The sequence below is a fragment of the Manis pentadactyla genome, chromosome 3 (genome assembly GCF_030020395.1).
Source record: "Manis pentadactyla isolate mManPen7 chromosome 3, mManPen7.hap1, whole genome shotgun sequence".
NCBI lineage: Eukaryota > Metazoa > Chordata > Mammalia > Pholidota > Manidae > Manis > Manis pentadactyla.
The window spans coordinates 4,793,897-4,807,751 of record NC_080021.1 but is presented as its reverse complement, the minus strand read 5'-3'; the positions used below and the strand labels follow the sequence as shown (position 1 = coordinate 4,807,751).

Below are 13,855 nucleotides of genomic sequence, written 5' to 3'. Positions count from 1 at the left end.
CACCAGCATTTGTTGTTCTTAGTCTTTTTCGATGCTGGCCATCCTTACTGGTATGAGGTAATATCTCTTTGTGGTTTTAATTTGCATTTTCCTAATGATCAGTGATGTAGAGCATCTTTTCATGTGTCTGTTGGCCATCTGAATTTCCTCTTTGAAGAACTGTCTCTTCATATCCTCTGCCCATTTGTTATTCGGGTTATTTGCTTTTTGGGTGTTGAGGTGCATAAGCTCTTTATATATTTTGGATGTTAACTCCTTGTCGGATATGTCATTTACAAATATATTCTCCCATACTGTAGGATGCCTTTTTGTTCTGTTGATGGTGTCCTTTGCCATACAGAAACTTTTTAGTTTGATGTAGTCCCATGAGTTCATTTTTGCTTTTGTTTCCCTTGCTAGAGGAGATGCATTCAGGAAGAAGTTGCTCATGCTTATATTCAGGAGATTTTTGCCTATGTTGTCTTCTAAGAGTTTTACTGTTGTCTTTTCACTGTTTTGATATTAGTCTACTTTGATGCACAAATATTTTTCATTTTGATTAAGTGCAATTTATTTTTTCTTCTGTGATTTTGGTATCATATCTAAGACGTTCTTGTGAAATCTAATATCTGAAGTTTTTCCCTGTGTTTTCTTATGAGTATTGTAGTTTTAGCTCTTAAGTTGTGGTCTTTCATCCATTTTGAGTTAGTTTTTGTATATGGTGTTCATTCTTTTGTATGTGGGTAGCCAATTTTCTCATCACCATTTGTTGAAAAGACTGTGCCTCCCCCATTGAATGTTCATGGCACCTTTGTCAAAAATCAGTTGACCACAGACTCCAAGAAGGAACTAATGGTTACCAAAGAGGAGGGGTGAGGAAGGGTGAGTGGGGAGGGAGGGAGAAGGGGATTGTGGGGTATCATGATTGGTGCACATGGTGTAGGAGGGTCACGGGGAAGACAGTGTAGCTTAGAGAAGACAAATAGAGACTCTGTGGCATCTTACTACACTGATGGACAGTGACTGTGATGGGGTATGGGGGGTACTCGATAATAAGGGTGAATGTAGTAACCACACTGTTTTTTTTTGTGAAACCTTCATAAGAGTGTATATCAATGATACTTAAATAAAAAAAAAAAGATCAGTTGACCATATATGTGATGGTTAATTTCTTGGTTTCTTTTTCTATTCCACTGGTCTGTATATATGTCGGTCCTCTAACCAGTATTTTGATTACTGTAGCTTTATAATAAGTTTTGAAATCCAGAAATGCAGATCCTTCAACTTTGTTCTTTTCAAGACTATTTTGGCTATTAGGTCCCTTGAGATTCCATATGAATTTCAGGATGTTTTTCTATTTCTATAAAAAACAAAACAAAAACAAGGCCTTTGAGGTTTTGTTAGGGATTGCATTGAATCTGTAGATCACTTTGGATAACATTGCCAGTTTAAAAATACTAAATTTTCTAATTCATGAATGTGGGATGTCTTTTTTTGTTGTTGAGGAATCATTGATGTACACTCTTACGAAGTTTTCACAAGAAAAACAATGTGGTTACTACATTCACCCTTATTATCTAGTCCCCCCGATACCCCATTGCAATCACTGTCCATCAGTATAGTAAGATGCCACAGTCACTATTTGTCTTCTCTGAGTTACGCTGTCTTCCCCATGACCCCACACACACCATGTGCACCAATCATAATACCCCTCAATCCCCTTCTCCCTCCCTCCCCACCTGCCCTTCCCCACCCCTCCCTTTGGTAACCACTGGTTGCTTCCTGGAGTCTGTGAGTCTGCTGCTGTTTGTTCCTTCAGTTTTGCTTCATTGTTATACTCCACAAATGAGGGAAATCATTTGGTACTTGTCTTTCTCTGCCTGGCTTATTTCACTGAGCATAATACCCTCTAGCTCCATCCATGTTGTTGCAAATGGTAGGATCTGTTTTCTTCTTATGGCTGAATAATACTCCATTGCGTATATGTACCACACCTTCTTTATCCATTCATCTATTAATGGACACTTAGGTCGCTTCCATATCTTGGCTGTTGTAAATAGTCGAAGTGTTGTATTTTCATTCAGTTCTGGTATGTTTGTTTTGTTCTGGTTTTAATTTCCCTGGAGACTTCCTTTTGGGCCCATGGATTATTTTAGAAGTGTGCTATTTGGTTTCCAAGTGTTGGCATATTTTCCTGTTATCTTTCTGTCATTGATTTCTAGTTTGAGTCCATCATGGTAAAGAGCATACTCTGTATGATTTTAATTTGTAAAGATGTCTTCAGGTTTGTTTTATGGCCTAAGATATGTGATCTCTCTTGGTATATGTTCCATGGTCACTTGAAAAGAATATATGTTCCACTTGTTGGATGGAGTGTTTTATAAATGTTGATTGGATTTTTCTGGTTAAAAGCACTTTTGAATTCTTCTGTATCCTTGCTGATTTTCTGTTTAATTGTTTGATCAATTGTTGAGAGATGTGTGTTGAAGTACCCAACTGTAATTATGGATTTCTCTCTCCTTTCATAGCTATCAATTTTACTTCACTTATTTTATCGCTCTTTTATTTGGTACTTGTAAATTTAAGATGACTATGTCTTCTTAATGGAGTCACCCTTTTATCAGTATAAATTGTCCCTCTTTGGCAATTTTATTTATTCTTAAGTTTTCTTTATCTGATATTAATGTGGCCACTTCTCTCTTTTGATCAGTGTTTGAATGATATATCTTTTTCTCTTTTTACTTTCAACTTATCTATAGCATTATATTTGAAGTGACTTTCTTATAGACAACAGATAGTTGGGTCATATTTTTAAATTTACTCTTCCAGTCTCAGTCTTTGATATATTTAGGTCATTTACATTTAATGTAATTATTGCTATATTACAGCTTAAGTCTGCAATTTGACTTCTGCTAGTTCCATTTTTTCATTTCTTTTTCCTGCCTTCCTATGGGTTACTTGAACAGTATTTAGAATTTTATTTTGGTTTATCCATAGTGTTTTTGAGTGTGTATTGTATGTTTAGTTTTTTAGTGGTTACACTAGGGATTTCATTATATAGCCTAACTTATCACCATCTACTGCTGTTGTCATTTTACAGTTCAGTGTAGAAACCTCAATGTTCCTTTATGTTCCTTCACCCTCCCCCACCTATAATTGCCTTGAATATCCCCTCTACAGACATTTAGAACCACAACAGACACTGTGATAATTTTTGCTTCAACGATCAAACATTATTTAGGAAACTTAAGAGAAGGAAAGTCATGTTTTGGTTATCTTGGTCTTTCTTACTATTGGTCCAGGGTTTTGTCTTTTACTATTTCCCTCTGTTTAGAGAACTTCCTTTAGCCACTTTAGGGCAAGTCTGCTAGTGACAAATTCTCATAGTTTTCCTTCATCTAAGAATATCTGGATTTCCTCTATATTCTTGAAGAATATTTCTGCTGAATGTAGGATTCTGAGTTGATAGTTCTCCCTTTCAGCAATTGCAAATGTTGTACCACAGCCTCTGGCCTCTGTGGTATCTAAGGAGAAATCCACTGTCATTTTAACTTTTCCTCCATAGGTGGTGTCATTTCCCTCTGGCTGTGTGAAAGATTATTTCTAAGTTTGACTGTGATGCAGTTTTTGGTGGATTTCTTTGGTTTTCCTGTTTGGGGTTTGTTCAACTTCTTGGTTTCATAGGCCTATGTTTTCAGCCAAGTATGGGGGGTTTTCAGCCATTATTTCTCTTGTTCTTTTTCCTCTCCTGTGACTCTTGATTGCATGAATGTTAGGTCTGTGGTTGTATTCCCACAGATGCTTGAGGTGCAATTCATTTATTTTAAGTTTGTTGGCTCTCTGTCACTAAGATTGGTTATTTTCTATTATTCTGTCTTCTAGTTCACTGATTGTTTGCTCTGTGCCCTCCATTCTGCTGTTGAGCCCGAATATTGAGTTTTTTATATCACTGTATTTTTCAGTTCTAAGCTTGCCATTTGGTTCTACCTTATATCCTTGCTCACTTCATTGAGACTTTCTCTTTCGGAGCTTCGGGCCTATTTGTCATTGCTTCTTGAAATGTATTTATGACCGTTTTAAAATCCTTGTCGATACCATTGTGCTATGTCTCTGTGCTTACCGCAGGGAGAACTGCATGACAGATGTAATTGTTGAACCACTATGTTGAACACCTGAAACCAGTATAATACTGTATATCAACTGTACTTTAGTTTTTAAAAAGGACAAAAAAAATAAATAAGTAAAATTTTTGTCAGGTAACTCCAGCATCTCTGCCATCTCATGTCAGCATGTGTTGTGTTGATCGTGTAGAATTCCATTCAGTTTGAGGTCTTCTTGTTGGAATGATGAGTCATCTTCTGTTGGAAGCTGAACACTGGGTGCTGTAAGAATCTGGATCTTATTTAAACCTTCTGGCCCTTGTCTGGCACTACCCTAGTAGGTTTAGAGTGGGGAGGGAAGCCAGGGGTCAAGGCTTTGCCCTCCGTCTCTGCTGGACTGGGTGGGCTGGGGCCCTGTGTTCCGATGTATCGGCTGGAGTAGGCCATTTCTTACCTAAGCTTTCTGGCTGGCTGGGCTGCCCCTTACGCGTACCTGTTGGCACTTCCAGGTTGCCAGCTTCTTGTTCACTAAGTCAGGGATGTCAAGGAAGAAGAAAGTTCTAGAGACCCTCCCACCACATTACCTGTTGGGTCCCGGGTTCCTGGCAGTCTGGCTTCTGCCTGTCTTTCAGAGTCATCTTAGGTTGTCATATGTACTTAGTATACTTACGTTTTAGTGTCCTTGGTGGAGGAAATATGTCTGCTCCTGTTTCTTTTAATCCTAATTTTGGCTTATTTTTCCCTAGAAATTGACTTATTTTATATACGTTTTCAATGTATTGGTGGGTAGGTGTGTGTGTAACTTTCCCTTTTGATTCTCAAAGTTTTTAACCTTTTTCGTCTGTATCTAATTTGAATTTTCTTGCTTTTTCTCTGGGTTATCTTATCAGAGGCTTGTCCGTCTCACTGTCCTCTTAAAACATATCCCACCAGGGATCGGCTCCTGTCACCACCGGGCTCCAGCCCTCCAGTGAGTCCTGATGCCCTGGGGATGGATCCAGCCTGGCACCTGGACTTGGAGGGGTCCCAGTCCCCACTGCCCACCTCGCTGCCTCTCTGTGGGCTCGGTCACCACCCAGGGCCCAGCACAGAGTGCTCGTCGTTTATTATGTTTAGTAAACTTTTTATTCTGTGATAATTGTAAGATTTACTGAAAAAGTGCAAAGATAATGCAGTTTCCCACACACCCTTCAGCTAGTCTCCCCTCCTGTTCATGTTTTTATAACCATAACTAGTATCAAATTTTCGAAACTGAAAAATTAACATTGGTACATTACTACCAACTTCAGGTTTATTTGGCTTTTACCTGGTTTTCCACTAATTCTGGATTTCTGTTCAAGGGTATCACATCACATTTGGTTGCCAGTTTTGGAATGAATGAGGCAGCCACTCAGGTGGATAAGGACAGACTTGTTCAAGTGGCATGCGGGAGGGAGAGTGGCTGGGCACAGGCAGGAGGCGAGGCGGTGAGGGAGGGGTCCTGAGACCCTTCCAGAGTGGCCAAGGGGGCGGCTGTGGTGGTGGGGAGTAGGAAGCCGGTGAGTGACCAGAGACGGAGGACACTGAGGGCCGCCCTGGCGGAGTGGAGGTCCTGCTGGCAGTGGAGGGTGGGAGGGAGGAGTGGTGTGGGAGCCGCTGTGTAGGGGGCTGGCTGAGGACGGGCCTGAGCTGGCAGGACCAGCTGAGCAGGAAGGCCGGAGGCTCCTGGGCTGCACCAGCACCGCAGGCTGCTGTGGACAAGTAGGTGGAAGATTCTGGCCTGTTCTTGGCCAAGGAAGAGTGCAGAATGGAGAGATGGCCTGCCTGAGTCCCTGCACCCCCTACACCAGCTCTGCCACAGTCACCACCAGCCCTGTGCTGGCAAGAACGCTGGGCCTGGAACAGGCAGCCAGAGGGAAGGGCCCTGGGATGGAAGTGGAGACCTGGGAGCCCCAGTGGCTGCAGGGGTGAGCCCGGGGCCGTGGTGCAGTTGGTTCTGGCCCCTCCCAGCTTCAGTCACCCTTGTGGAATGTGTTTCCTGGAGGGCAGAGGGCAGGCTGGCATTTGGGGGAACAGTTTCTGCCACAGGATCTGCTGACCCCACTTGGGGACCAGGGCCTCAGAGCATGTAGCAAAGCACAGGCCACAGGTGTGTGGGGGGTGATGTTCCTTGTAGTAGGAAACATGAGGCAGTCACCAAGCTGTTTGTGCCCATTCACACTCATGAACCAGCTTCCTTGCCAGCCCTTGATGATGCTCAGCTTTTTTTCTTTGTGACCATTCCCTGGGGTTTCATTGTTTAAGTGAGGGTGGGACGTTTTTCCATCGAATCAGTTTTCTCTCACTGGCTAACAGGAAATATATAAGATATAAAACTGAAGTGTGAACATAAAAAAATATATGAACATAATATATATATTAATCTTTTGTCAGTCATGTGAGTGGTAATATCTTCTTTCAGTTTGTGGTTTCGTTTTTCACTTCTTTGTAGTGTATTTTAAAGAACAGAAGTTCTTAATTTTAATAGAAATCATTCTTTCAGTCTTTCTTTACACTTTGCACATTTTGTCATATACAATAAATCCTTCCCTACTGCAAATTGTGCTTTGTTGCCTTCCACTGTCCTGTAGTCTGATCTTCCTCACGTGGGACTTTCATCTTTTATCCAGTGGTTTGTGATGTTTGTGTCTGGCATGAGGTAGGAGTCCAGTCTCATTTTGCCTGGGCACCTTGTGTTGTGAAGCCCCTTCTCCAGGGATCTGTAGCCAGCTCCCCTGTAAGGCAGGTTTTCATAAACATGGGCCTGTTTCTGGGCTTTCGGTTCTGTTCATTGTGTGTCCTTGAGCCAGATTATTTGCATTCACAATAATAAAGCAGATTGTTTCACCTTGTTCTTCACAGCTGTCTTAGCTGTTCTTGCCCTTTATTCTTCCAGAAATACATTTTGAATTCAACGTAAGTTTTCTAACATGTTGGATTTTGATTGGGGCTGTCCTGAGTTTGTATCTTAGTTTAGTGAGAATTGTTACCTGTCTCTCCAGTGAGTCTCCTTGCCAATGAACAAGACTTGCCGGTTATACAGGTGTCTCCTTTGATGTCTTTTAATTAAGTTCTTGCTTATCTTTGCCAGATATATTCCTGTCACTTTTATTATTATAAGTAACACTTTTAAATTTTCTCACTGTTCGTAGATATATTGACATACAATTTTTTCTTTGATTTTGTTTCCAGCAGCCTTGCTAAACTATATTAGTAACTGTAGTAATTTATCCATAGATTTTCTTGGGTTTTCCTATATAAACAATCATCTTTTGCAAATAATGGCCATTTTTTTTTTCTTCCTTTGATTTCAAATGAGTTTCATTTCTTTTTTTTGCCTTCCTGCCCTGGCTGTGAGCCCAGTACAATGTTAGCTAGTAATGATAGTGGGCTTCCAGCCTTTTTCCTTAATGAGCAATGCGGTCTGAAAGGTTATTTTTTGTTTTCATTTTTGTTTTTAGGGGATTATCTCATCATTTATTAATTTTTTTGGTATCATTAATATATAATCACATGAGCAACATTGTAGTTACGAGATTCCCCCCATTATCAAGTCCCCACCACATACCCCATTACAGTCACTCAGTGTAGTAAGATGCTATAGAGTCACTACTTGTCTTCTCTGTGCTATACTGCCTTCCCCGTGCCCCCCCACCTACATTATGTGTGCTAATCGTAATGCCCCTTATTCCCCTTCTCCCTCCCTTCCCACCCACCCTCCGCAGCCCCTTTCCCTTGGCAACTATTAGTCCATCCTTGGTGTCTGTGAGTCTGCTGCTGTTTTGTTCCTTCAGTTTTTTCTTTGTTCTTACACAGATGAGTGAAATCATTTGGTACTTGTCTTTCTCTGCCTGGTTTATTTCACTGAGCATAATACCCTCTAGCTCCGTCCATGTTGTTGCAATGGAAGGTTCTTTTGAGAAACCCTTTATATTAAGGTAAGGATGTTGTGTTCCCTTCAGTCACTAATTTGCTAAACTGTGAGTTGATGCTGAATTTTATTAAACACTTCTTTTGTATCTGTTGAGGTAATCATATGATCCCTCTTGTTTAGTCTATACTAATTTCTGTTCATTGATTTTCTAATGTTAAACCAACCTTGCATTCCTGGGATAAACTCAAGTTGGTCCTGATATAGTGTTGTTTTCATACATTCATACATTGCAGGACTCTAATTTATATAGGACTTTTGAATCCTTGTTCATGAGTGAAATTGGCCTAAGTGATCTTTTTTGTTATCCAGTTCTGGTCAGATTTTGGCTTCAAGACTATTCTGGCCCCATAAAATAACTGAGAAGTGTTCTCTCTCTCCCGCTCTGTGGACCAGTTCCTATAAGGTTGGGACTATACATCTCTTGAACATTTGATAGAACCTCCGGTTAAACCCTGGGCTGGAGCTCACTTTATTGTTTAACTACTGATTCATGTCCCTTAATAGTCACAAGAATATTCATTCGGGATTTGTTTTTTTTTTTTGGTCAGTTTTTCTAAAATTCGTTGGCTTCATCCTTCATCTGTGTTTTCAGTCCACAGCATAGAGTGTCCATCCTGCCATCCTGAGGTCTGTGCTTTCTGCTCAGGGCACCTTTGTCATTCCAAAAGCACTGCTATGTGCTCCTCTTCTCTTTATTTCCTGGTTAATCTTACTGGACAAATTTACGAGTCTTTTCAGATAACCAACTTTTGCCTCTCTTGGGTTTTGTTGTATTTTTGCTGTTTCATTCATTTCTGCTCCTTTACTTCCCTCCCTCTGCTTTCCTCAGGTCGCTTTGCTTTTTCCCACCTAACTCCTGAGGAAGATCCTCTTTGCTGACGTCAGCCTGTAAGGCTGAGACTTTTTTCCAATTACTGGCCTAGCTCCATTCCACATATTTCAGTGTGTCGCTTTGATGTTGCCATTTGGTTCTAAGTAATCTCCAATTTATATTGCTTCTTGTTTGATCCATGAATTACTTGGTAGTAACTTCCTTAATTTTCAGATATTCTGGGGTTTTGTTAGGTGGTGGGTTCTGCTTTTTTATCAGTGTGTGTGGTCAACGTAAGATCTCAGACCTTTGACATCTGTGATTCACTTTGTGTCCAATATGTTTCCGAGTAAATTTTTTCCCATCATTTCACTTTCTTGATAGCTGTTGGGTGATTTGTGGAAATTCTTTACATTCAGTGCTAGGTTTTGGGTTGTTCTTGGAAAAAGGATTAGTTTAGACCAGCACTGTCCAGTAGGAAGGCTGGCCAGATGTGAGCCACATGTGGGATTTTAGATTTTCCAGTAGCCACCTTAAAAAAGTGAAAAACAAAAATGAAATGGCCTTTATGTAACCCAGCATAGCACAGATTTCAGTGTGTGACCAAGAGGAGCTGGGAACTCGGCCTTTTACCTTCTTCCTTCTTTGCCAAGTGTGGCCCCTCCAGCGTGCTGCCCTCTGGCTTGTGGCCACTGCATGGGACAGCCAGTCCGGGGCCCCACACCACCTCTTTGTGCAGCTGTGTCCAGGGCTGGCTGTTGGAGGACCTGTTGGCACTGGGTCTGCTCTTGTCTAGTACTAAGCCTCCTCCACAGAGGGGTCCTTCCTGTCCCTTCCACCTGCCCAGCCACCCTCACTCCCCATCCCAGCCTGCCATGATTCTCTGCAATCTCCTGCTTTCAGCCTGGGCCCCGTGGGGATGGGGACACTGGGTGTCCCCAGCCAGGCCCAGTGCAGAGGAGCCTCAACTGCATGTGTAAGAGCAAGCGAGTGAGTGAGTGCAGCCTTCTCTTGGGGGTAGGGGTGGGTCTGGCCCCACCACGGGTGCCAGCTGGTTTGGGGGTACAGTGGGTGTTTGGGGGCCGTGCTGCCAGCACCAACCTGTTCCTTCTGCATGCCAGCCACAAGCACCAGCATGAGGGGCTTCTGGTCCCTTGGTGGCAGCAGGGGACCAGGTGTGGTGCCATTGCTCAGACCTTGCTCAGGAATGGGTATGTGCTCCATGAGGCCCTCACCAGGCTCTTCACCCTGAGTGCCCAGAGCAAGGCCAAGGCCTGGCATTCTGAGGACAGAGTCCCAGGAGGGAGGTTACAGGGCCTGAGAGGAAGTGGTTTCCGGTGGTTGACACATAATTCTCAAGTGTTGTACCCATGCCCCTGAGCTGGGGAGCCTCACAGCCACTCCAGCACCAGGGCTGGTTTTAACCTTGACTCAGGGTAGGCTCAGCAGGGACCCTCTTTGTCGGGGTTCTGTCCAGGTCTGTGTCTCTGCAGTGCATCCCTGGCTGCCTGTCACCTGGTCCAACGTGAGGGGCAGTCAGGGCGCCCCTGGCTCACTGCTCCCTGGCAGTCTCCTCCTGGATTGTGACCACTAAAGGTTGGGGAAGAACAGGACACCCCATCGCTGGAAGGCCTTGGGCAAGAAGTGGGTGCACAGCGTTGGGCCCTGCAGCTGTCACCCTGGGAGCAGGAGGGCCAAGGAGAGCAGGCCTTGGGCAGAGGCTTGGTGACTCCCTGTGAGCCCGGCAGGCGGAGCTGCAGCCGAGCGCTCCTTGAGCACCTGCCGGGTGGGGTCGCCCTGCTGGGTATAATTAGCCACCACGACAGGTGCGGTGGTTCTGGTGCGGGGCTGGCCCCAGCTGACCTGCCACGCCCCTGGGCTTGAAGCCTGTACTCTTCCCAGTGAGGTCCCGCAGGCCTGGAGCACCCCACCTCCCTGAGTCTTCCACCAGCAGAAGGAATGAGTGCCCAAACAGGCCCCGCCCAGGCTGGGCAGGCCCTACCCTCAGTGCAGGTCCAGGGCCGAGCTGGGCAGTGGCCGGACAACCAGAGTGGCGTCCTCACACCTCAGATCACTTGGGGGCATGCTATGGGTGGGTGGGAGAGTCGGCCAGGTGTGGCTGCTCTCGCCGGGGGGCCTCCAGCCCTGAACCTGGTGGGTATAGCAGACAGGGCCACCCCATGTGGGGTGGAGACCCCCAGCAGCACCCCTTCTCCCCACAGTGCAAGAAGAAGCACACACTGCTGTGCCCCGACTTCTCCCGTGGGAGCACCTGCCCCCGGGGCACCCAGTGCCAGCTGCTGCACCGCACCCAGAAGCGCCTTGGTCGGAGGGCAGCCCCAGCCCAAGAGCCCTGCAACGTGGCCCCCAGGAGCAGGGCCTCCACTGGCCATGGGCCCAGGTGACAGGGACAGGAAGCTGGGGACGGTTAGCGAGCTGCCCTCCCTGCTCTGGGGACATTCAGTACCCTCTTGGCGGAGTCCCTACACCCCACCCAGCTCTTTGGGCTTCATATCCCAAGCTGAGGATCAGGTGACCTCCAGAGGTCCCCAACCTGGGTCCTTGTGCAGCCTCACCCCATGGAGGCAGGCGGGGACTTCTCAGCCACCCACTTCCATTCCCCAGGAGAGGGGAGGACATCGGGTGATTCTCATGGCTGAGGGCACTGTGTGGTGCCCACCTGCCCTGTGAGTGTGGGAGCCTCTGTGGGCACAGAGGGCAAGGCTCTGGAAGGTGCAGACGGGGTCAGTGTGGAGCTGGGGCTGGCCTGCCAGGCCGCCCCCAGCTGCTTCAGGCTGGAGGCCCCATGATGTCACCAGCCTGGCTTTGGGGCCAAGGGCTGGCCTTGGCCCTGGATGGCCATGCCTGGTGGTTCCGGGCCAAGAAGGGATGGGGAGGGGCCAGGTGCCTTGCCACTGGGCCTGGGGATGTGCACATGGTAGGCCAGTGTCCTGCAGACCTGCCCTGCCAAGCAGCCACCCACCCTCATACTTCTGCTCCTTCCTTCCCTGCAGGAAGTCCTTGGCTGCCCGGCACCCTGCCACACAGACACCCAGCTCCCCCACCTCCGCGGCTGCTGGCTCTGCCTCCCCTCCTGCCTCCCCACGGGTGTTACCAGCAGCTTCAGGCTCTCCCTCATCATCCAGGGCCCCTTCCCCCGCCTCCATCTCCCCCTCTCCCTCCTCCCCGACCTCCCCTTCTCCATCCGTGTCCTTGGACCAGGAGAAACCGTCGCTCCAGGAGGAAACTGCCTCTGCGGTGATGGGGTCCAGTAGCCTTTCCAAGCTGCCTGCCTTCATCTCCCTGCAGTCCTTGCCGAGCCCAGGAGGCCCGCCCAGGGCCCAGATTCCCAGGAGCAGCCCCACCAAGGACTCTGGTAGGCAGCCTGGCACCCCCGGAGCCCAGCCCTGAACAGCCAGTGGCTCTAGTTCAGTGCCCGCTTTGGATCCATCAAGTCCCAGTCTCCAGGGCGGGGCCTGGACAGCTCTGGAGAGCCCAGTGTGGGCTGGTGCTGCTGTGTCGCGTCCTGGCTGGCAGGTGTGCCCCTGCTGGCCCACAGGGCGTGGCCAGCCAAGGGGTGAGTGCAGTGGCGGCCGCCTGCACAGACTGCCCAGCTGAGGGCTGACTTAATTAGCAAGCACCCATTTCTGTTAATTTGTTCTGGAAGATCGCTGCACATCCTGGGGAGAGCAGATGTTCCCTCTCCCCCAATGAGCATTTGGGGCTTGGTAAATGGCTCCACTCAGCCTTGTTTAGGAGAGAAAAGAGGATTTTATGGCTGCAAACGACCCTTTCTGTAAACATTTTACAGCTCTCCGCGCGTTTGAGTGACGATAAACCCCACGCAGCTCGGCGGGCTGCAAATCTGCGACCATACGGCTATCATTTTATTGTCATATTTCACGCTCGTAACGTTAATGGAAGATGCTTGCCGCAGCCTTCTCTAACAGCTCCGCTGAGCACACTCAAACGCCTGCCGCGGCCGTGCTTGCCTGCAGCCCCCACTTGCAGGCGAAGCACTGGCCAGGCCCTCCGCAGGCCTGGGACTGGGGCGCTGGCTCCCTCCAGTCAGGGCGGGCCTCACCGGGTTGGGCAGGGAGTGGACTCTGAGGCAGTGTCTCTCTTTTTTCGGCAGCCGGCCCTAGAATCGGAGACGGGCAGAGTGAGTGAGATCCAGGAGAGGCTGCAGAGACCTCCCCTGGCCTGGGGGCCCCCAACAGCCTTCCTCCCCTGCTCAGGCCTTGCCCCTCCTGGCCTGGGCCGGCCCTGGGGCAGGAGGCCGGGCCACCCTTGCACATGCATCACCCAGGAGGGGCTGAGGCCTCAGGGCAGAGGCCAGTGAAGTCCCAGGCCTGGGGCCCAGGTGCCTGGGCCTGACCTCCAGGCTCTGGCTTGGCTTAGAGGTGACTGGGGTCCTCAGCCCTGAAGTGAGGGACTCAGGAGAGAGGCATGGGCAGTGCCATGCTTTTGGGAAGCCACACAGAAGCTTCTGGTCAGCCTGTGTGGTGACCCAGAGCATTCACAGGAGGGGACAGGTATCGCAACCCAGTGAGTGTGGGGCCCATAGGGCAGAGGCCCCTCTTGGACACGACTGTCCTCAGGCCCCTCCTGTACTGCAGGAAGCCTTTCTGACCACTGGCCTGCAGCCTCCTCCTGCCCCTCTGGTCCCCAGGCCCTGTTACCCTACACAGGAGCCTTGGTCCCACCCGCCCCTACCCAGCCAACTGCTTGCACACCCTGGTTTTTCACAATGAAGGTGCAGTGTGACCACCATGTGTGCGTCTGGCAGCCTGTTCGGGCATGAGCATGTCTGTGTGTGTGCAGGTGGTATGCACCTGGCGATTTTAGCTCAGCCTGCCGACTTGTGGCTCCCGCCTGTGACCCACCAACTGCCCAGGAGCTACCTAGTCCGGCAGGCCACTGTTCCCCATCCCTGTGCTCTGGACCCCAGAGTGGGGAGCAGGCAGGCAGAGGGCTAGGAGGTGGCAGAGATCTGTCCAGGCCACTTTCTGC

The 13,855-nt window shown here is 47.9% G+C and overlaps 2 protein-coding genes across 3 annotated transcripts in view; both read left to right on the top strand.

The window, feature by feature from the left end:
• The window catches only part of EEF1D (eukaryotic translation elongation factor 1 delta), a 155,239-nt gene that overhangs the window by 131,070 nt on the left and 10,314 nt on the right, over positions 1 to 13,855 (top strand). The window lies entirely within an intron of this gene.
• Positions 1 to 13,855, top strand: part of ZC3H3 (zinc finger CCCH-type containing 3) — a 102,767-nt gene that overhangs the window by 88,317 nt on the left and 595 nt on the right. Inside the window, exons 10-12 of one of the 2 annotated variants that reach the window (XM_036922106.2) lie at positions 11,065 to 11,243; positions 11,857 to 12,218; positions 12,978 to 13,004. In XM_036922106.2, coding sequence (XP_036778001.2) covers positions 11,065 to 11,243; positions 11,857 to 12,218; positions 12,978 to 13,004 — 568 coding nt within the window. The remainder of the gene's footprint in view (positions 1 to 11,064; positions 11,244 to 11,856; positions 12,219 to 12,977; positions 13,005 to 13,855) is intronic. The other variant, XM_036922118.2, reaches the window with a different exon arrangement.